The sequence below is a fragment of the Falco rusticolus genome, chromosome 3, assembly GCF_015220075.1.
Source record: "Falco rusticolus isolate bFalRus1 chromosome 3, bFalRus1.pri, whole genome shotgun sequence".
Taxonomy (NCBI): Eukaryota; Metazoa; Chordata; class Aves; order Falconiformes; family Falconidae; genus Falco; species Falco rusticolus.
In genome coordinates this window covers 82,677,404-82,699,673 of record NC_051189.1, presented here as the reverse complement: position 1 = coordinate 82,699,673, position 22,270 = coordinate 82,677,404, and the positions used below count along the sequence as shown (strand labels likewise).

At 42.4% G+C, this 22,270-nt stretch overlaps 1 protein-coding gene across 2 annotated transcripts in view; it reads right to left on the bottom strand.

Annotated features, from left to right (window-relative positions):
* The window catches only part of MARCHF6 (membrane associated ring-CH-type finger 6), a 51,071-nt gene extending 42,862 nt beyond the window's left edge, over positions 1-8,209 (bottom strand). The window contains exons 1-3 of one of the 2 annotated variants that reach the window (XM_037381558.1): positions 8,112-8,209; positions 3,071-3,170; positions 2,136-2,209 (exon numbers count right to left, since the gene is read on the bottom strand). In XM_037381558.1, the coding sequence (XP_037237455.1) occupies positions 2,136-2,209; positions 3,071-3,170; positions 8,112-8,130 (193 nt within the window). In that variant the 5' untranslated portion in view covers positions 8,131-8,209. The remainder of the gene's footprint in view (positions 1-2,135; positions 2,210-3,070; positions 3,171-8,111) is intronic. The other variant, XM_037381559.1, reaches the window with a different exon arrangement.
* Between the last annotated feature and the right edge of the window lie 14,061 nt (positions 8,210-22,270).

Sequence of the window (22,270 nt, the reverse complement as noted above, 5' to 3'; positions counted from 1 at the left end):
TTAGAATTCTATCTCCAGCACTTGTGACTCTTTCCCAGCTCCCACAAGCAGATCCATCTTTCAGACTGGACAGCCACATTATCTTCCAAATAAAGAGGGCTAAGAGCAACTGAAGAAACTGTAACTGAGTGAGTGTTGGGTGTGAAGGAAACAATGAAAGAAGACACGCTGGGGGGAGAGGGCTGGAGGAATCTGTGCTAGGTACCTGACATATGCTATCACTGTGTGCAGCCTGGTAGAATAGAAAGCACACTATAGCGTGGAAAGCAAAGAAGCAAACGTTATCAGCTGAGGGTGCTCAGTCTGGGGAGTGGCCAGTGTGTGACAGGATGATAAACAGATCTTTGCTAGAGGCTGAACGTGGAGGGAGCACTTACTACACAGAGAAGAAAGAGGTTCCTTATTACCAGTTTCAAGGCTCCTATGACAAACAGTAACTTGTTAAACCCCAATAATTCCATTTTGTTTTCTATGTGTCCATAACCTGCAACTACATTACCAGCTGTGCTGGTAACAGCTATGGCAGTCAAGGATTAAACTTCTGCAGTGTAACATATATACAGTGTACTTCATTTAGAAGTTTTTATCCTCCTTTTCTATATCCTAAGGAGAACACTACACTTTTGTCTTTCTTTTCTTCTCATACAAAACTAAAAAGTCCTCTTTCTTCCTAACAACTAGTAAATCACTGAAATACAGTCTTCTGGTCTTGCATACTAGATTCTGTAGAGGACCTCACAGCAGAAAACCATTTTGAAAAAAGCTAATTAGCTTGTAGGAAGCTCCAGAAATGGGGATCACTCTCAATTTTCAAAGCTTCCAAACAGAAGCAATGTAACAACTTTATAAAAATGTTTATAAATAAAACCTGCAAGCAGATAAGATCCCTCTTACATGTCTTATACAGGTCTCTGTACTATTTAAAAAGAATAACCTGAAAGTGTTCCTGTGACCAAAATAAAATATATTGTTCTCCTCACAGTGGTAAGACAGAGTTAGTATTCTACATTTCACTGCTGATCATTTAAAGTCTAATGTGTTTAATTAGTCATTGGCAGAAATGGAAAATTCTGATTCAATATATAGAAGAAATGTATTTTGTGTTCCAAAAATCCTGTAATACTCCTTAACTAAGCGATCTGGGTCCTTACCCTCAGTTTTCTCTACCAATGTACAAAACTAGTAGAAAAAACCAAAGGCGGCAAGGGGAGCAGGAGATGAGATGAGCAGTCTATACTTCTAACTGGGACCAGCTACTCTGAAAAGGAGCTTTAATTTTTATTGTACCACACACCTAAAATACTCAAACCTCATCATCTTTCCCAACTACAGTGCAGATAATTATTTTTTTCTAAACTGAGAAGTTACGTATTTGCACCATGAAGAACTGAGCTCAGCAGCTGTAAAGAAAAATAGATAGCACAAGAACCACTTTACCTGTTGAACAGGCAGTAAGTTGGCAATGCTAAATAATGAGCCTAGCCTGCCACCAAGCCAAAGGACCTCACTTATTTCTACTACTATCAGTTAAAATGTAATTAAGAATCCTCTTGGAACTATATAAAGATACAGTCATTCTTCATCATAAGTTGCCTAATTTAGTTGAATCTAACATAAAAGGCAATGTAATACCAGGTAGTTACTGTATCTTGACTGAAATGCTAGTGGAATAATTATCATTTGCATTATCTGTCAATATAATTTGAATTGAAATGACAAGTCATATGGTAGTGTTACAGGTGAATATTTGAAATACAACTGAAAACCAGTTTTCCAATTCGAATTTTGCTATGGTTTCACCTTAACATTCAGACTTTCAAACACTCATTTGTCACTGAAGCTGGAAACAAGCCATACACTAATGCTGGCAACAAAAGAATGGGACTGAGGCAGTGAGAAAAGGTACAGAATACTATTTCTTCTATGGCTCATGCAAGATTATGGAACAACCAGATTACCCATTATGTAAACAATTCACAAGTCTGCAATAATATGCATAAGAAGTGCAATTCAAACAAGAATATATAAGTTAAAACACAAGTTTGGATCTATCATGCTGAATGAAGAAGTAATCACTTCATACATACCAAGAGAAAAAAAAATTTGAAAAGATAGGAACAGTAAAACATACTTACTTGGTGTGAAAGCAAATCTGTGCTTACATAATTCACAGTATTCTTTTCTGCTGTGTTTAAGCCACTGAACTAAGCTGCAATAAGAAGTGATCACATTAAAACACACTATTACATCTCTCCACATTATACCTTCATCATGAAAAACACACCAATTCTGTTCTCAAACATAAATCAGGGTATTGGTACTATCAAGGATGACTTAAATTAGCACATTTATTAAATGTTTTTAGGCCATCAAGTAAGTTCCAAAAAGTAAAAAAAGGTAAGCTATGACTAACAGCAACTCTTCAAATATATCACATTATTGACAAAGTATGTTCTTTGAGTACGTTATTGAGAAGGCTAATAAAGCATATATCCTGACAGAGACACCCACTAGTGACACCATTCCTTCTAAATCTTAGCTGAATGCATATGTGTCATATCTTGAAAGATTTATAACTGTTGTATTTGTGAAAATTTTAAAATTAATTATTAAAATACCATCAAAAGGAATGTATTCTAGACCAGAATTATAGTTTTCACTTTAGCTTTTCCCTGAACAAACATACACCTCAAGATGACCAAAAAGTACTATGGTATTTTTATTTCTTGCTATGAGGTTAGATGTTCTTTTTATTCACAACTACAAGTGGGCACAAAAAGCCCCAGTGTACTCATTTTTCTGCTTAGTTTTCATAAAGCTGACATATCAGCAGAACCATAGTCCTAAACACGATTATCAGTACTTTCTTTTCATATCTAATGATAAATTAATTCTTTGTGAACTGTAATGAACCATCATGTAAAAAACTTCAAAATCCCTAACACATTTCCACTGAAAATTGGGTTTTCTTAGTAGTCAACCTGAAGACTTAGGAAGTATTGTTTTTAGAAGAATGCTGATGTTTTTGTTGAAAAAAAATTTAAAAAAAACCCATAAATACAGAACTTACCATTCCTGATGAATAAATTTAATACTGCCAGTACACACACATGGATGATAGAGGGGTTTCTCAGGAGTTCCTTCAGACCGACAGACTCTGCATATATCTGCTGACAAGGACATAAAGCTTATTACACTACTGCTCAAAAGAACTGAAATTTACAAGACAAATTATACAATTAAATTCTAGAAACTTTGCCATGTAGCAAAATGAAGCCAAAATAAATTGAAAGAGGATTAAAGACAGATTTTATCTGGTGCAAGACAGGAAGACTGAGAGATCACCAGAAAACCAACAAGAATGTTATCTGCCTGATCATGTTATAAAAAAACCCAAACATGCTGTCTTATATTTTTAAGATGTCTAGGAAACAGACATAGTAGAACTACACGCAGAGGTGCTCTTTGCCTAAAAAAGTTTTCACTAAAACATAGTCTGTTAATAATAATCTTCTTGAAAGCAGTGACTTTGAAACAGAAAAATTTCATCTGAGTTTTGAACAAGTTGAAGACTGAGCAGAAGAGATTCGCTGGTGCCTGACAATGACTTAAATTTGTCACCATTTGCTACTCTTGAACCTAACATGGGTGTCCCTTGGTGCTCTTATGAAAGGGGAAAAAAACCCTGTCACAATAAACAGAAATAGGTGTTTTGTGAGTCTGCTACCAGAGTCGAAAAAAGCCATCCATTTAGCAGTCTACAGTCTAGTCACAGGAGGGAAGACATCTTCTATTTCTTATTTCATAGTTTCAATGGGTCCCGCACCTCCTTTATGTTTATTTTTGACATTTTCTTACAATTAAAGATTGCAAGATGTTTTGTGGACAAAGAAGCAAGTGTAGACCTCTCCCTCTGAAGAACAAATGTCTATTTTAATATCATCTGGTTATACAGACCATTTAAACAGAAAACTAAATATAAATAAAAATGAAGTATTTTACTCGCTTATTGAGATGAATGGTATAGTCCTATTACTCCTCTTTTTACTTACATTAAGGAAATGAACATAAAATATTCATTTTTACAGAAGATTTAAGTTTTGGATTTTCTCTTTAGTTAATTATTTCTCTATCAAACACCATTCAGCAAACCTGCAAGACTAACACATCTACATCAGAAATCTTTGTTATAAAAAACAAACTTGAAGTACTGACCTAAGAACACTGAAAATATGCAGTTTCAAGCCTGAATCACCTATCTTTGTTCTTAGTTAATTTTTGGAGATTTCCACATTTTTTAACAAAAAGTTCCAAAATGTTTTTCTATTAAAAAGTCACAACATGACCATATCCGTGGTTCACACAACATTAGAACAGTTTCTACACATAAAGCACAAGAATTCAAGTGATTCCAAAGAAAATAATTTTTCTATCCATAAAAAGAGGTTTCAATTCATTCATGCAGGCCTAAAAGCTAGAATTAACAGAAACATGTATTCAGTATCATGCCAATGATGCTACAAAGAGACATAAAGAGCACTTCCATCACAGCCATACTGAGCAATGACATATTGCTGCAAACATCAATAATCCCTGGTTTCTCTGCCGTCAAGAACAACTAGAACCACTACTTCACCTAACAAATCAGTCTTTTACTATAGAGAGCATTTAAGATGGCTGCACAAGACAGGCCTCTTCAACTGACAGGCATGCCCACCTTCCTCCAGCACTCCTTCAAAGAGAGCTATTTCACTACAGTAAGTTGACAACTTCGTATGCTGGATCAGCTGCATAAAGGGTCAGGCAAGCTCTACAGCCAGCACACAAGGCAGAATGTAAAACCGCTACTATAAGAACACTCTGGCACCAGCAAGTTAAATGCACACTGTTCTCCGAGAGGCCCCCACAGCTCTCTGAACCTGCTCATTAATGGTCCGTTGGCTCTCACAGCAGACTGTTCACTTATTCTCAAGTCTGTCAGGAAAACCATAATTTGCTTTACCAAAAGCAAATTAATTCTTTATTTGGAAGAGGATTTCCTCTGTTAGCTTACTAAAATAAGTTAAAACTAAATATTTTTTTCAAAGGCTAAGACAATTTCTAGATATTCCCATTAGTTTTATAAATCCAAATAAACATGAGTGTAACAATCTGGAGCGTTAAGCAGCCAACAGCTTCAAATCAATAAACCCCGCTGAGGGTCAACGTTTACCTTATGACCTACTGTAATGTTCAGAGGGAATTCCACTGTGTAATAAACACTGATTTTCTACTTGCACACACACTTTGTATCCCGTTCTTCATGCATGCATTTTGGAAAGAATGGCCTTGGGTAATACAGCGGTTTTTTGTTCCACTAGAAAATGATTCTCTGCCTATCACCTCTCTAACAGAATGTTCGTCACTAACATCCAAAAGTGAAGATTGTTATTTAGCAACTGTCACAGTTTAACCCCAGCTGGCAGCTAAGTACCACATAGCTGCTCACTATGTCCCCCCTCCCCCCCAAGATAGGGAGGAGGAAAGGAAAAACCTGTGGGTTGAGATAAGAGCAGTTTAATAACTGAAATAAAATATACTACTATTACTAACAGTAATAATAACTGGAATGAAAAGGGAGATAACAAAAAGAGAGAACAATAAAACCCAAGAGAAACAAGTGATGCACAAAACAATTGCTCACCACCCGCTGACTGATGCCCAGCCAGTCCCAGAGCAACCATCAGCAGGCTGATCAGCAGGCCCCAGCCAACTCCCCCCATATATATATAACCGAGCATGACATTCTATGGTATGGAATATCCCTTTGGCTAGCTAGGGTCAGCTGCTGTGGTTCTGCTCCCTCCCAGCTTCTTGTGCCCCTCCTCACCGGCAGAGCATGGGAAACTTGAAAAGCCCTTGACTCAAAGTAAGTACTACTTAGCAACAACTAAAGCATCAGTGTGTTACCAACATTACTCTCTTACTAAATCCAAACCACAGCACTGTACCAGCTCCTAGGAAGAAAACTAACTCTGTCCCAGCCAAAACCAAGACAGCAACAAACTGATTTAACCGGAGAGAAAGAGGAGCACCTCTTACCAGGAAAACCTGGTATCTGGAGCCTTCAGGTGCTACAGAGAAGCAACTCTCACATCCATTCAGAGGCAAAGCAGCTGCAGCTACCCAAAATGCCTCTCTCATCAGAGCTCCCACCATCCAGTTAAGTTTTCTGCAATGCAAGTCAGTCAAGCATGAAACCCATGAGAAACACAACGGCCATAACATCGTTAATAGGCTATCAGTAGTTACAAAAGTCCATCTGACACTTTGCAGCAGCAGTACAGGCTGCTTTTTTTTAATTATTATTAGAGCATATATATAGAATATATAGAGCAACATTATTAGAGCATGGATTTCCTCTTCCTTAAGGCACTAACACAATGTTTTCTGCTACCAGTGTTTGAAGCGTTCTAACCTTGGTAAGTCTCCTCAGCGTTCTGGCAAGTGTCATGAAACTCTTAATAGTAGGAATTGAAGTTTGAAACTGTAGCAGTTGTGACTTTCTAGTGGCACTCACGGAAAGTGAGTATATAGACTAGTTACTTTCATTCTACTACTCAGAGATTTTGAGGGTAACGTTGATAAGATTACAACATAATATCTAAGGCTACATATATATGTTAAAAGACCACATACAAACACTTAGATGTATAAAATCAGAAAAGTCCAAATTCCAAGCAGAGACTGCTGGTCTACAGAGGCATGACAGAGTGCAGCAAGCAGTTCTAAAAGCTGTTAGATTTTAATAACACAAAATATTTTGATAAGCCATCTGTTTTCACAGATACTAAAGATGTCAACAGCACAACTCAAGGGTGTTGTTTCTACAACGGTGCCATCTTATTTCATCCAGTTTCACATTTTTCCAGTTTTTTTCTTTTGAATCCTCTCAAGCTGGAAAATCAAGTGCCACTAGATAAAAAGCTACATTCAAAATGATGCTAAAGTAACGAAAGCCAAGACACAAAACACTTTCCTTGGAACTGTCCTGCTACTGCAATATCTATTTGTAGTTATAGCTTAAGATGATAAACAAAGCTCAAATACTGCAAGAAACAAAGCACGGCATACATCCTTTATTTATTTTTGTTTACGCGAGGATACCAAGTCCTGGTTTATGAAAGTCCTGCATCATCAGCTTGAACTGCATATCTCCTCAACATCAATCCAGCACCGCAGAAGTGCTGACAAAACATACCCACATTTGATCTCAAATAAAGCAACGCCCATAAAAATGGAAACTACTAGACACTGCAAAAACATGACTATAATCTCTTTGGCAACTTCTTTTTTAAAATGAGGTAAGTTACTACGTATCAGTCTCGTGTAGAAGAGACAGAGAAACCTAACAGCTCCTGCATGTTTTTACAATTTCAATTTTCTAGCGTACATGACAAAGTTAACGTTGCGAAAGCAGCAGCAGCTGCTGAAGCTGCTATTACTGCTCAGCTTAAAGTGGAAATTTAAAACTCGCCAAGTTACAGGACCGGGTATGCCGGTGTCTGCCGGCCAAAACAAAACTGGCCCCTTTTGCACGCCTGGGGGCAGCCCCCTCCTCACGGCCCCTGCCCCAGCCCGCGCCCCCCGCCTCCTGCTTCCCGCGCCGGGCTGCCCCTTCCCCGAGCCCCGGCAGGGCCCCGCGCCCCCGCCGAAGGCCGCAGCGGGGGCAGCCGCAGCGGGGGCAGCCCCAGGCGGCCCGGCCCGGCCCGCAGCAGCCCGGCGCGCGGGCGGCCCCCAGCCGGGTGTTACCACAGCACCGCCCCCCCTCCCCCGCAGCGCCCGGCCCCCAACGGCCGCGGTTATGTAAGGGGCACCCGCGTGCGCGCCAGCCCGCGCGCGCCGCCCCCCGCGGGCCCGGCAGTGGCGGAGAGCGGGGGGGAGGGGGCCGGGGTCGGCGCGGGCACCTGCAGCCCCGGCACGCGGAGCCCCCTCCCGACGTCAACAGACCCCGGCCCGCCCGGCGGCTGGCGGGCCCGGCGGCGCTTCCCCCACCCCTCCGCCCTCCGGGGCGGCCCGCGCAGGGCCCCGCGCGGCCGGGGCTAGCGGCGGGCGCGGAAGGAGCGCGGTACCTTCCTCGGCCGTCTCCATCTTGCCTGGCTGACGCAGCGCTGGCCCGGCGAGTGGTGTGACCGCGGGGGGCGGGGCCGCGCGGGCAAGCGGTGCGGGCGCCGTAGAGACCGCACCACCGAGCCGGCGGGGCCAGAGCGCCGCTCTCGCCGCGGGCGCCTCCTGGCGGGGCGGGAGGCCCGGGAGGCCCGGGGGCGGGGGCCCGGGCGGGGCGGGCGGCCCGACGGTCGCTGCGGCGTGACCGCCCCCCTCCGGCAGCGCGTGGCCCTGCCGCCGCTCCGAGGAGCGAGCCGGCGGGGGGCGAGCGGGGACAGGGCGGTTGGCGGCCGTGGAGGCGGAGGGACCGGCAGCGTGTAGGAAGGGCAGGGAAGCCGGGCAGTGCACGGCTAAAGCCGATGCTGAATTCTCCCCCAGACCGAAGGGAAAGGCCGCGTTCTCCCTGGGTGTCGGCCAGGCTTTGTGGGGCCGGTGTGGCAGTCGGGGGTGCCGAGGCCGCGGCCTTCTCCTGGCCCTGGGAACAGTCCCCTCCGTGCAGGAGGCAGCGGTTACCGGTGTGCTTCTTCACATCGCAGCTCTCCTTCTGGAGCCTGGAACGTCCAATAGAACTAATAAATTCTTCAGTAAACACAAAAGTATCTTTCCGCTTAATCACTTCATGTTTTCAGTTCCTGCTGGCCTAAGTAGCGGAGATGAGGCAGCGACAGTGAACGTTAAAACTTTGTACTCTGCTGGGTGTGCAGAAAGTTATTGGGTGGTCTCTGGGGAGCTGGCAAGGATCTTACTAAGGGAGAACGCAGAAGTTCATTTCATTAAGGGTAAAGAGAAAGTCTAAACTGATGAAATGCATGCGCATGTGATTTTGGTTTTCCATTGCGGCAACTATTTTAACCCCTTTAGTCAACCAATGAGTCACAGCAACTTTCAGCTCTTTCTGCTGTATGACCCTTCGTGCCCAACCAGTCATTAAATCCTTTGCATTAAGGCTCTGGCCGTCACATCAGCAGCAGAACGGATGGTAGTTAAAGCCTGGACTTAAAGTGCAGAGGTGGCACATGCCCAAGTTACAATTTTAGACCTCTTCCCCCACCCCCCTCCCCACCTTAACCACGTTAGTACCCTTCAAGATTACCTTCTTCAAGCTGGTGGTATATACAACACTGGCTGGTGTAAGCAAAGGTACTCAGGAAAATGTCTCCAGCAGCTGTACAATTAAAGTGCTGCAATAAAACACGTGTGGGCTACGCTATTATATTCAGCTCTTCTGTGTCCTCCCTCTCAGAAAGGCAAGATGAAAAACTCCCGCTTATAACTTAAAGAAAAAAATCAGTTTATTTTAAAAGTAAGCTCATTTTCATCTTGACAAATTATCTGGGCTTATTAAAAAAGTGCCAGCATAGTACTGAGGATGAGAAATGCCAGTATATTCAATTTGTCTGAATGAGGGAAAATCCACGAGAACAATGAGACATGGGTCACTTCAATTTCCAAGTACATTTTTAATTTCCCCTCTTTATTTCCCAAACATGTAACCATTGTTGTTATTCTGCTGTGATAAATACAAATTGAATGTCGTAGAAAAGTCTCTGAATTATCATTCATATTCAAAAGACCCTGGCAGGATTAATGTACATAATTCTCCAATTTTGGTCTTTCATGGTAGACTTTTTAAAATTAGATGAAAGCTTTTGCTCATTAGATGAAATGAGTTGTTATATGTTGCTAGTAAATAATTTCTTTCCTCTCTGTAACTATCTATTCAGTCATTTAAGTTACCTAACAAACATTACATGTATGCTGTCTTCTCAGCATTTAGAGAAAATTAATCCCAAAATTGCATTCTTACTCAGTGTTTCCATATGGGCTACACAACAGGTTATCAGTAGAAGTGAGCTGAAGGCAGGCCATTACGATTTAAACAGAAAAGAAAAATATTGAATATTTTATTGTCAGTTAACTTAAAACTCTCTCTGCCTTCTTGGTGTTTTTGGTGAACATACTATTGATCTTCATCTGTCTGGTAATAGGTGTTCTTCACCTGAGAAATACCCACAGCTTAAGGAGTCTTTAAGTTTCATTAGAGGAGGATGTTAGGAGATTGTTATTAGCTTCTGACTGTCATCAAGGCAAAGAATTAGTGCCAACAGGCATTGAACAAACATACTGAAAACCAATCTCTGCTCCAAATTAGTTATTATCTGGATAAAAGTGGAAATATGGAAATTTTACAAGTGGAAACCTAGGACAGTTATAGATGTAACCCCAAATCACAGAAGGTTATGGGAAAAGGAAGGGTGTATTTAGAGTGGGTGGGAGGAGTGGAAAAAAGGCAAGATTCTTTTGAACATAGCATGGTTTTATTTTGGTAAAATATTTTGGCTTTGTAACATTTAAATGCTTAGAAAATATATTGTCTTTTTTCCAAAAGTTCTCTTAAGAGAATGCAAAATAAACATTGCAAAATTGAAACTATCCAGCATTTTTACTATGACATTTCCATCTTTTCTCCCATTTTAAAATGACTTCATGAAAATTATTCCCATATGTTTTTGGAGTTATTTTAAAAGTTTGAAGCACTGAAAAAGCCAAAACAGAAAATGTTAATGCGTTTCAGTTTTTCTTTAGCTGAACATTCCAAAACACATTTATTTTCTTAACCAGTCGTTTAGGTTTTTTCAATGCTGTCTTAGTTCTTTTCCTCAGCTGTCCACCTGACTCTCACCACAAAAATGGTTCAGCTGGTTATGAACAGCAGGTTACGGGAATGTGGAAAACATAGTGGATTATTTTAAGGAAAACCAAATGGATGTCAGTTTATCCTAAAAAATCGGGCAATATTTGGGGTGAACACATATCTGGTTCCTAAATGAATGAGGCACCATGGCTAGCAAAGTCTAGAGCTTCTATGGCAGGAGAAAAACTGTTAGAGTAGGCACTCTGGTATATAGCACTAAGTATGGCTTACAGAAAATTAGTCTGGCACAACTGGAAAGCACAAAGCTCTATGGACTACAGAAACACTGTGGTGAAAGCCGCTGCCACCCTGGATCTTCCCGGTGCACTGCAGGGCCTGTAAAGGACGCGCTTCCTGGTGACAGGTCATTTTGCCCCACCACCTCATAAAGCTGCCCCTGCCCAGCAGTGGATTCCTGGCACGACAGAGAAGTGGTCTCAGACGTACTGCATATACAATAACGTGCACTGCTGCACCAGGAGGATGGCCCAGGCTCTTGCACTGATATTAAATACTGACTCTGAAGCCTCATTATTGACCGATGTGTCTCCTTTCAGCTGGCATTTGCTTCTTGCTGAACCTAGGCTATGATTAGTAGCTACCTGAGGAGTCAAGCTTTCTGAATGAAAACGTGACTTGTGATTCATGTTTTGCATACGCACTGTATGCTATAAAATGCATAGCAGTACTGCATCGAACATGAATTTAGGGATGGCCATCATGGCTGAGCACCGTCAAGCATAGTCATAGTATAGGCTCCAGAACTGCTTATTTTAGAAATTATTTCTGAGGAGATGCTTGGCTATGCACTGGGGTTTGTTCTATGGAGTATTAACATTTCAACCAAGAAAGTAACTAAGCCCGTTGGAATTTTCAGTGAGAGGTGAGGTGTTGCTTGAATGTAAAAAAACTAGTCTAAAGTAATATTGCAAGAGAAATCAGTTTAATAGGTTTGACTGAGAAGACAATCAAGGCTGTTTATATATGTCCAGATTTCATGAAGTTAAGTAATGCTTGTATGATTGACACATATACATTTCCACGCAGTAAAGCAGTATTTCCAGAACTTCATGACTCAAAATCTGCAGAATGCGCATTACCAAATTACTGTGCTTAAATGCATCAGGATCTTTTCTCATGTACTATTTATAGTGGCTTTTCTGTTCAAAACATAGGCTCTGTCAATTCAGTTTGGATCCCGCTGTCATGATTTGAGTGGAGCCGATGGCTGTTACTAATCTACTTAGGATTCAGAGCTCTGTGGCTGCTGTTGCTTGGTGAAGGACCCCTGTGTCCAAAACCAAAAAAAAAAGGGCTATATTTGTCTTCTGGAATATCCCATTCCTAAAAACTGTAGTATCATTTGAAAGATATGGTTCTTTAAGTAAAACACTTCCATCAACTTCAAGTGAACCTTTTAGATAGATAGATATCTGTGTCTTTAGATTAGAATTATCCCCCCCCCCCCCCCCTTTTTTTTTTCATACTTCTTGTTCTCCTTGGTAATAGAAGGCATCATGTCAAACATGTTACCATTGTCAGGTGAATGCTTATAAGTCCTTCTGAGGACATGTTGGTTCTCACGTCTTTAAAAATCTGTGAAAATAGCCTTACAGATGACAGCAGATAGGATTTATCCTCAGTATTTAGCAGGAACAATCTTATTTTGCTAGAAACCTTTTTTCTTGACCTTCCAGATGTTATTGGAGGTTAGGACTGCAAACCAAATTAAATTGAACTCCTCACGGCAGGGTTCAGTTCTGCTTTGTTTAAAACTGTGAGTGTTGCCAAAAAGAGAATGTGTCTGTTGTGGAGAATGATCCCCATAGCCACTAGATACTTTCTGTAACGACACCTATGTTACTGCCTCTGCTTCTGCTGCACGTGACTATGAAAGAAATATAGAAGGACTTTGACTTCTAATGACTTGTCATTACTTTATCTCAAGCGTTTTGCAGCAACAGGAAAAAGGTTGGCCAGGGGAAAGTGAGCTGTGGTCTAAAGGTCAGAGTTATTACAGGTTGATCAGAGTCAATGACCTCTCTTTTAGGAGGTGGATTTCTGTAGTAACTTTTGCTTCACTGCAGCTTTTGCACTGAGAATTTGGGCATAAACCCCAGCTTTTTCTTGTTTCCCTATAGCAATAATGTATTTGCTGTGTGTACTGCCTTCAGTGTAAGGTCAGTGAATACAGTGAAGGAACCACTTAATGCTTTTGATGTCTGAAGAGGAGAGCAAAATGCTTAGCTCAGTGAAGTAGATTTTCAGTTGGATGACTGACATGGAAAATCAAACACATTTACTATTCAAAATCTACATTTTCTTTGCTCTGTGGATCAATTAAACATTTTGTTACGCTCATTTTCTAATGGAGTCATGATGTCAGATGGGCCTCTGCTAGGGCCTCTGCCTTGTTAAAAGTGCTAAAGTGTCATCTCACAAAGATGATGAAACACACAGAAATAGCAGTGTATGGTATTTCTTTCTCACAGCCTTGTCCTCAGGGGGTCTGAAGAGTATCTGAGCAGCTCAGCTCACTCAGCATCCTCATTTAGCTCCTGAGAACAAACCTGTTTGGAATCTGTCCTTTTCAAAGAGGAGTGTCTGGGAAGGTCCCTGCTTTAGGAAGGAGTGTCTGGTTTATCTCTGCTTTAGAAGGAAGAGTCTTCTGAGACCCTGTATTTTCTGAGTCCTTATCAGCTGAGCACTGAAAACACAAATTGCTGTCATAAACCTGTACCAAATTTTCACTGTGGCAAAGGGGGTTCTGCTCTTTAGTTTTTCCCTGAACCCTCAAGTTTAGTTCCCTTCTTCCTTTCTCCTATTTTCTTACTAATCTTCTGTAGAAGAACGGTTGCAGAAGCGTGGCCTTAGAATCTCTGAAGATCTGCACAATCCAGGCCTGGTATTAGAATAGGCGTGTAATCAGAATTGTGCTGAAGTTAACAAAAAAGGTAGCCTTGAGCTATTCTTGAATCCTGAGACCAAGTAATTATGTTGTGCCAACAGGCCGTGGCTGTAACAAGCTACAGCTGCTGGGAAAGCAGGTGCAGAGCCAAGTAAGATAGGGACCGGTATGGGAAAATGGGGAGTAACAAACTACAAGGCTGAAGCACAGCAACACAATTAGCTACATGGATAGAATTCTTATTTTAGTCATGATAATTAGGGGTGTGAGAACCACGCACGTTTAGAGACTACTAACCAATTATATTTCTGCTTTACGAATATGCATGTGTATCGGTTCTATATAAGTAGTGTTAGAAACTAATAAAGTTGAGCAAGATGCGTAACTCATATTGAGCGTCTTCTTGACTCCGGCGAACCCTTCTTCCAACAGTCTTTTATCAGGAAGAAAGCAGGGGTCTTCAAATTATAGCCTTATGAGGGCATGCCCTCTGTCTGCTGTCCTTACATACTCCTGGTCCCCCTGAGCCAGCTCCTGATCCTGCTTCTATGGAAGGGACAGGGGAGAATTTTGTACAGTAAAGGACAGGGAGCTCTCTGGGAGGCCCGAACCTCACAGTAGCTTCAAGGAAAGCAAATGGACAACTCTGTTGTCCTCCCTCAATCTTAGACCTGATAGGCATAATCTGAAGCTGGGCAAGCAGAGTTTCTCCTCTGCAGCGGGGTCCTGCCTTGCAGAAGTGTGGGAAGGGCAGCCAGGAGCTACACAGATGCCAACCATGGTGGAAAGGATTATGGTGAATAGCATGGCCAAGGTGAGTGTGATAAGTTGGGAGGAGAGGGGTGTGCAGGTGACTGAGAGGACGCAGGGCTAGGAGGGAGGCTAGAAGAAGTCAAGAGCTGGTAACAGGGGGACATCCTTGAAAATGGGAAAAAGCCAAGTGTCACAGCCATCTTCAAGGTGGAGAAGGACAATCGAGAGAACTACAGGCCAGTCAGCCTAAGCTCAGTCCACAGGAAGGTTATGGAACGTGCAATGAAACAGCCTCATGGTAACAGAGACCTGGAGAGCAGGAGCATGGGCAGATCCAGAGAGGTGACGGAGCTCCAGGGGTGCCACAGAGGGCACCTCTGCTCGGCCCCGGCAGGGGCTTCCGTGGCTTGGAGAAGAGGGTGCCAGAGATGGAGCATCTCTGGGCTCTGCAGCGGGCCAGCCAGGCAGGGACCAGGGTGGTAGGCACCCGGCTGAGGGCATCTGGCAATGTGATGGGTCATGAAACAAACAGCTGTCGATATTGGGAAACCTGTTGCCTCGAATGCTGCCACCTGATTAAGCCTATTACCTGAGCAGCCCCAGGGCATTTCCAAATGTCTGAAGCCTTCAACATCGGAAGCAGCATCCTGCACAGCTGCCCTGGACCTTGCCAGCGCTGGTGGCAGCTGAACGAGTGAGTCACCAGGGGCTGCGGATCTGCTGTCCTGCCTCAGGCTGCCGTATTTTGCTGTATCGTCTGTCACTAGAATTAACCCCAGATCATGTCCTACGACTTCCAGAACCCCTTGAGCTGAGTCACCCATTGCCTGTGCTCAGCTGGGGCTGGAGGTGGTTGGGGAGAAAGCTCTGGGGACCGAGTGCTTCCCCCAGGAGCACCTGGGCGATGTGCCAGCGGCTGACGGCCTCTGCCTCCACTCAGCTGCAGAAAGTGCCGTGGTCCTTCAGCCCCAGCAGGGAGCAGTCCCTCCTCCTGCCCCAGGGACTGGCTTTTGTCCCTCTCTCCAGGGTGATGTGGGAAGAATGTGCCGGGACTTTCTAACCTTGCCTTATTGCTGAGGGCCCAGGTAGGGGTCACCATCATCCTAATGACATTCAGTGAATTTTTGGTTCAAATCTAGGAAATTCTGTGCAAAATGCTACCTGCTAAAATGTCCTGTTGGCAGTATCAAGCAGTCCAAAGTCAAGAGGAGAGAGGCTTTAGCTTCCCACCAGGGAGGAGGCAGGGGACAGGGATGGGGTGTGGGACTGCTCCAGCACTGACACACCAAATGGCCTCATGTGAGGAGCCTGTTGGGTGAGCCTGACTGTAAAGGACTGGATCTAGTCTGGCAGCATGTCAGCACAGCCTGACTGAGCAGTGTGCGTGTGTGAATTGATGTGTCCTCACCAGCGGCCTTTATCTTGCAACGGCAGGAGGAAGCCCAAGTAGGTTGGAGAAAGATGACCTGGAGCTGTCTAGTTTCTCTGAGCAATGGGGATCTGTGAATGTAGGTGAATTGGAAATCTGTGCAGCAAAGACAGCTTGCGCTTGGTTTTCTGCTTTAGATTTTCTCACTGCAGTCCAAAATTGGGTTTTGAATATGTATGCTTATGTACATATGTTGATGTACTTAGGTTAATATATCTTTCATGTTTATATCTGAAATGTTCTTGGATCGTGTATGATCATGCAGTACACTTTGGATCGGCTTCTAGATTTTAGATGTAGGATCAATCCCAGATCAGCCATCCTTACCAAAAAAGGGTTAATTTAGAAAGACATGTCATTAGAAAGATATCAAAGACCTCTTTCTGGTTTTGAAAACCCATCTTTATAATATGCAGAGCAACAAGCCATTTACTAAAATGTAATGATAGTTCAATGACTTTTCCATCACGCTTTCCCTGCTTGCTGTATTCCAGTTGCTATATTGATCTCTGTCAGTTTCTTAAAGGTAGTTACTAATGTCCTGCACTTTAGTATCACATATCACAGACACTCAATAAGATGCTTTGCCTACTCATTTTCAGGTATTTAATATGACAATATTTTATTGAGAGTTGGAAGCTGAAAGATACAAATTTTTACTCACTTGAGTATCCATCCTAAATCCATTGTACTTAGAAAATTGCCATATGTGTTAAGTGTTGTGCTCCATGGACAAATCAAAGTCCCTGCTGGAGCCCAGGGAATAAAGTGAATGGGGCCTTGGGAAAGTGGTATGCATTGCAGGACCAGGACCTGTAGGGGCTTGGCTCTTCTGAGCTTCTCTTGAGCTTGGCTTCTTCTTCAGCATCTCCGCCTTGCTTGGGTGTTTTTTAAGTCTGAAGCCATCAAGACCCGTATTTTTCTTGTTTTCAGAAAAAAAAAATCTTCTTTTTAAAATATGCATTTAATATAAAGGGAGAGCCATTTAGTACAAAGGAAAAGAAAGTTAAAAGTGTGACAAGGTGGTTATAATTGTTGACTTTCAGCTGCTGTTGGGACATCACAGAAAGATGAATTCCTCAAAAAAGATACCATATTTAAAGAATATGGAGAGTTCCTAATAGCCTTTGAAGTCTGCAGGTTCTCTGGGAGGTTTTCAGAAGTAAACAAGACAACTGCCAGTAGTTCAGCTGCCTGAAAGATGAACAGAAACACATCAAAAATTACTCTGAACTGCACCCAGGTGAAATGTGCAAAATCAAGTTTGCATTTAGGGAAACTGGTTGTTTCCCAAACTTCACAAAACCTTTTAATCCCATCAAAGCAGAAAACATAAAACAGGCCTTTTAACAAACCTATATTATAAAATCATCTTGCATGGTAATGAAGAGCTCTAATTACAAATGCCAAGGCAGGAGTCTGTTGTTTAATTTCTGAATCTATTTGCATAATCCACAAGTTCACTGAGAAATGTGCAGTTTCATCGCTGTTCTTCTGAGTCATGCCATGCTTACTGTTTGCTCTCAACTCACGTAATATGTAGTAGTTGTTCCTGGGAATTCATTTTACTCTCAGAGCTTTATATTTGAAAACATTGGCATTTACATCTTTTCTCACAGGGAAGAACTTATGATTATTGCATAATATACAGAAATGGTTGTGTTCAGCTAAACCATGGGTTTTAACTCTGAGGAACTGAAATGAACTGGCTGATTTATTTTTTTTAAGGATAAATACATATCATCAGCAAAATCCATGTGATCAAAATTCAGTTTTGGTGCCACTTTTGAAGAAATTTCAGGGAAAAAGATCAGCAGCAGGCACTGATTTTTGCTGAAAACCAGAGAGGGAATGCTGGAATAGCTAGTAGTATACTGGTGTCTGGAACAAGTGGAATCAGGCTTCTGGTTCCGGCTCACACAAAAATATAAGTAGCTGTACAAAGGCAGGATCTCCCAGAGAAGGCAGTGGGTAAGAAGTAGCCATGTGGGTATGGCAGTCTCCACACGGATGAGCATTGTGGAGCAGTAGCTTGAACATGGATCTCTGACACAGCCTATTTATGTTAAATCTTCAAGGCCGCACTGAGGGCATATGTCTTGGATAGAAAGTCCTGGGTCCTTCCTTCAGGACCAGCCTATCCAAGACTTCCTCCCACAGTGTTATTCCTATCACCTTTATATCAAAGTTTTATTTTTTGTGTGGATATTCAGACAAATGCTATCCCATTAATGTCAATCTATCACTTTCCCATGAGAAAGAGTATGTTACGGTAGAGGCTCCATGAATTCCTTCTGTGGAGAAGATGGCCAATTTCCCTTTTTTCTCTCCCCCTCTTTATCCAGATTAAAAGCTGGAAGATCACCCATACCCTGGAGAACTTGTTTGTTGTTAGTATCTGGGCTTACAAGAAGGTTTGCACAAGGAGGAAAGGAAACCCACCGGGGTCTGGCTTGGTAGAGGCAAGTGGTGATTTCTCTCAAAAAAATTATTTGAGCTCCCCAAGCAAACCTACAAGCAAGCTGTGAGATTTGGGGAAGCTAATAAGTTGTGGTGCAGACTGCTGGTCTCTTTGAAGACAGGCAGGTGACTGGGGATTTGATTTCAGCTTGCTGGGGAAGGGTTTCAGGTTTGGGTTGTTTTTTTCCTTCTGAACCAGGAGAACAGGCTGTAGTGAACAGTCAAACCTGGCCTGAGGTCTGAGCTGCAGCTCAAGACAGGGCTCTGGAAGGGGCCTGCCTGCTGGTAGCTGCTGTGTCAGGTACAGGACAGGCCATCATCTCTATAGCTTCCTGGGGAAAAAAGGGGAAAATCAAGGCGCCTTAGTGAGGAACCTTGCGATGGATTCAGTAAGGTGCCCCTAAGCTTTTTCCCTCATGGCCCATCACTTATCAGCTTTCTGAGATCTTGTCAAACAATGGAGATCCATTTGTTTCAGACCAGAAGGAAGCAGTGTGCTAGCAGTTGTTAGGGCTGGAGGTGCTAATATCAGCCCTTAGGGGAATCTGGTAAAGCCTTGAAGTTTCCTGCTTAAGCTCATGCTTTCTCCTTGCTGAAACCTCCAGTCTGAAACTCACTAGTTCACAAATGAGCTGTGGTAGAGCGAGCTTGGGAGTTCACTCCTTGTGGGCACAGCTGCTTTGGCACAAACAGCCCTTGCAAAAGTTTTAACTCTCCAGGTGGGCAGGGCCAGCTGTCTGGGTGGGCAGGGGGAGACAACTGCTTCCACACTGCTGCATTTGATGCCACACGCAGCAGACATCCTCTCTGAACCAGGCAGGGTGGGCAGTGCCTGCAGTTGGGTTTGTCTCCCTGGCCCAAGCCTTGCCTCCCACATGTAATGCACATTGCCCGCGTGCCTGCCTGTGCCCACCTGGGCAGCACTGGGCAGGAGACACATGGTGGGCTGGCCCCTTCCCTGCCCAGACCCTTTCTGTCTTCTGAGATCCTCCATGATGTGTTTATTTCACTGTATGCTCAGGGGCTCTTAGAGACTGATTTTGCTAAACTGGGAGAGACTGTAGAGTAGGTACACTCACTCTCAGCACAGACTCAACCATTTGCAGGATTACACTGAAACGTAATTTCTTTCTGCTAGGTCAAAGTTCATTATTTTGCTTTAAGAAAAAAGGTAAGAACAGGTGCTCTCTGGAAATTTATTTAATAAAGTACCTTAATTGCTCTGAATTTATTTATGTATGGTAATTACCTTGTAACATAATTAGAAGCTCTTTTATTTACTTTCCTTCAACTTGCTGCTTTGATGTTGCATTTGGGCGTCTGTATTGCTTTGTGGGATACAGTCCAAAGCTGCCTGGATCCAGACCAAGATTACTAAGTGTAGACATGTTTGCAGAAGTCAAGCAAACATGGGGAAAAGTTTTGGTTTTTTTTCCCTGGAGCTCTGGAGCTTTAAAATTTTGTAGTTTAAAACACTGATTCAGTATAGTAATTTTTTGCCAGAATTCAATAATTGGTGACAGTACCAAACATTTTCCCTGTTTCCAGTTAGGAAAAAAGACCATAGTGGTCATCTAGAAGTTGTACAACCTGTGGGGGATCATATGTCAGTGGAGATTTTTGGGTGCTCTTGGCTTTAAAAAGGATCTTTTTTAAAATCTCGGCCAGATTAAACTGTTCAAGTGCACACTAAGAGTTTACAGAGGAGAAGCCAGACTTCTGCTCATGAAAATTGCCTCTTCTGAAAAGTGGGGTAAATTCTACTGGCACAAAGAGCAGCTTTTTATCCAAGGCAACTTATCTGTACTGAAGACCAAAATTGTGTTTATATTTTAGCACAATCACAGCTCCAATTACAAGCAAACAAAATTACCCCCTTCTAGCTGATTAATCCCAGAAAATTCCTGAAATATAAAATGAACATTGGATGAGTTTTGTATGAGATAACTCATACCAAATAAAGAAAAGGAAAAGAAAAAAAAGTACTTGTGCCCTGGAGCAAGACAGACCAAATAAATCTATTTTAAAATCAACATTTTATGGGGAAAATTCTGCATACAAAATTCAAATTTCAATGACTAAATACATGGAATTACTTCGTCCTTGAAGGTGATTGTCTGAATGGTGGATAACTGAAAGGAAAAGTACTTTTTAGTAATTTCTTGATTCAAAATTTTTGTAGTTTTACAGAAGAAAACAAAATATTTAGTAAGAAAAAATAATAGACATCTTCTTAAATCATGCATAAAATAGATGTTCAGGGTTTTAGATAAGGAAATCAGACCATAATCCATGCAATTATCCATGTAATCTTAACTCTATTGTCTTGCTTATGTCTCTATTGATATTGTTCATTGCAATAGTAATGCAGCATCTGATCCGGGGTACCTATTTTGGAGCCATTGCTCCAAAATATACTGTTTTCCTTATATATTGTTATTAATATTCATTATTATTCGGAGTCATGTGCCTTATACCAAAATTCCGTTTGAAGTGTTTCTTAATAAAGTGATGAGCTACTGAATAACCTAGAAACACCTGAACAGTGTTAGGTAATTTTCATACGCCTCTTTGCATGTCACCTGCAATATTAAAATACTTTTCCTGTTATTGTTTTGGCATCATTACAGTTTTACTCCACCCTTTTTCTATAAAGTTCACAAAACACACCCTCTGAAATCCCACAGGCTCTTTCAGCAAAAATAGGAAATTTGAGACTAACCAGTCACAATTTATTTTAGGTAAATATTTATCCAAACCAGGCATGAGAAACCCAGAAGCTGTTATGTCAACCAGTTCTACATGCCAACAAGCAAATTAGCAACATACTTATTTGAAAACATTTTTTTGCTGATCATCCTTCTGTCCCTGTGGTCAGAGCCATACTTTTGATTTTAGGGAGGAAAGGAGTTGTGTACTCTGAGAGCTGACCCTAGCCAGCCCAGAAGAAAAATGGGACACTCAGATGGACATTAAAAGGGAGAACCAGAAACCACTTGACACCAGTGGCTTGAAATAACTTACAGAAATGAAGCAGAGTGGAAAGCCAGGGAAGGGGACAGATGCAAGGGGGAGATAGCAAAAGGGGAGAGATGACGACAGATCGAGTTCACTATTTTTTAGCAGCAAGTGGAAATGCAGGGGAGTGGGAGCATGGCAAAAGATACGAAGATTAATAACAAAGAAGGAGCAGTTGCCCTGGCCTGGGTCCTGGTGCCCTGTGAGGAATGGTGGGTGCTCTGCTTAGTGCAAGGAACGCGGCGGTGCCTGCCAGCACCAGATGAAGCAGATAAGGTCACTCCCACAGAGGAGACTTAGGAGTCTTTCTTCTTAGACACATGGGAAAGCATGGGAAAGAGCAGACATATGCCTCACTTCAAACTGAATCAGAGAATTCCTGGAGATTTTTTTAATGCTCCAGGCAAAGGCAGACATAAACTCCAGAGTACCACGCTAGGTAAATAAATGGTAAAGAACAAAATTGTTTCAAGTGTGAGACTAGTTTTCACCAATGACAGTGAAAGTATCTGTACATGTAAACCTTCTGCCAAGCCTTGATTTGCCATAACAAGAGCTGGCCCAGTTTCCAAGGGTCTTTACTCAAGCACTAACTAGAGGCTGAAGCCAAAACCTGGAAAATGAAATCAGATTTGTTAAGCTGTTTCTCTTCCCTCCAAAGTCATGACTCAGTAGATAAGTTTAGATACGCAGCCTTTTACTAGATGGAGGAAAAGGAATCAACATACAGAGCAACATACAGAAGCAAAACCCCCAAACCCAACTCCATCTTATAAGCCCACTTATTAAGCTCTCTTTTCAGTGATGATGTGTGAGATGGACTAGCTATGCTCCCCTGCTGTAGCCACCCCACTCCCAAAGG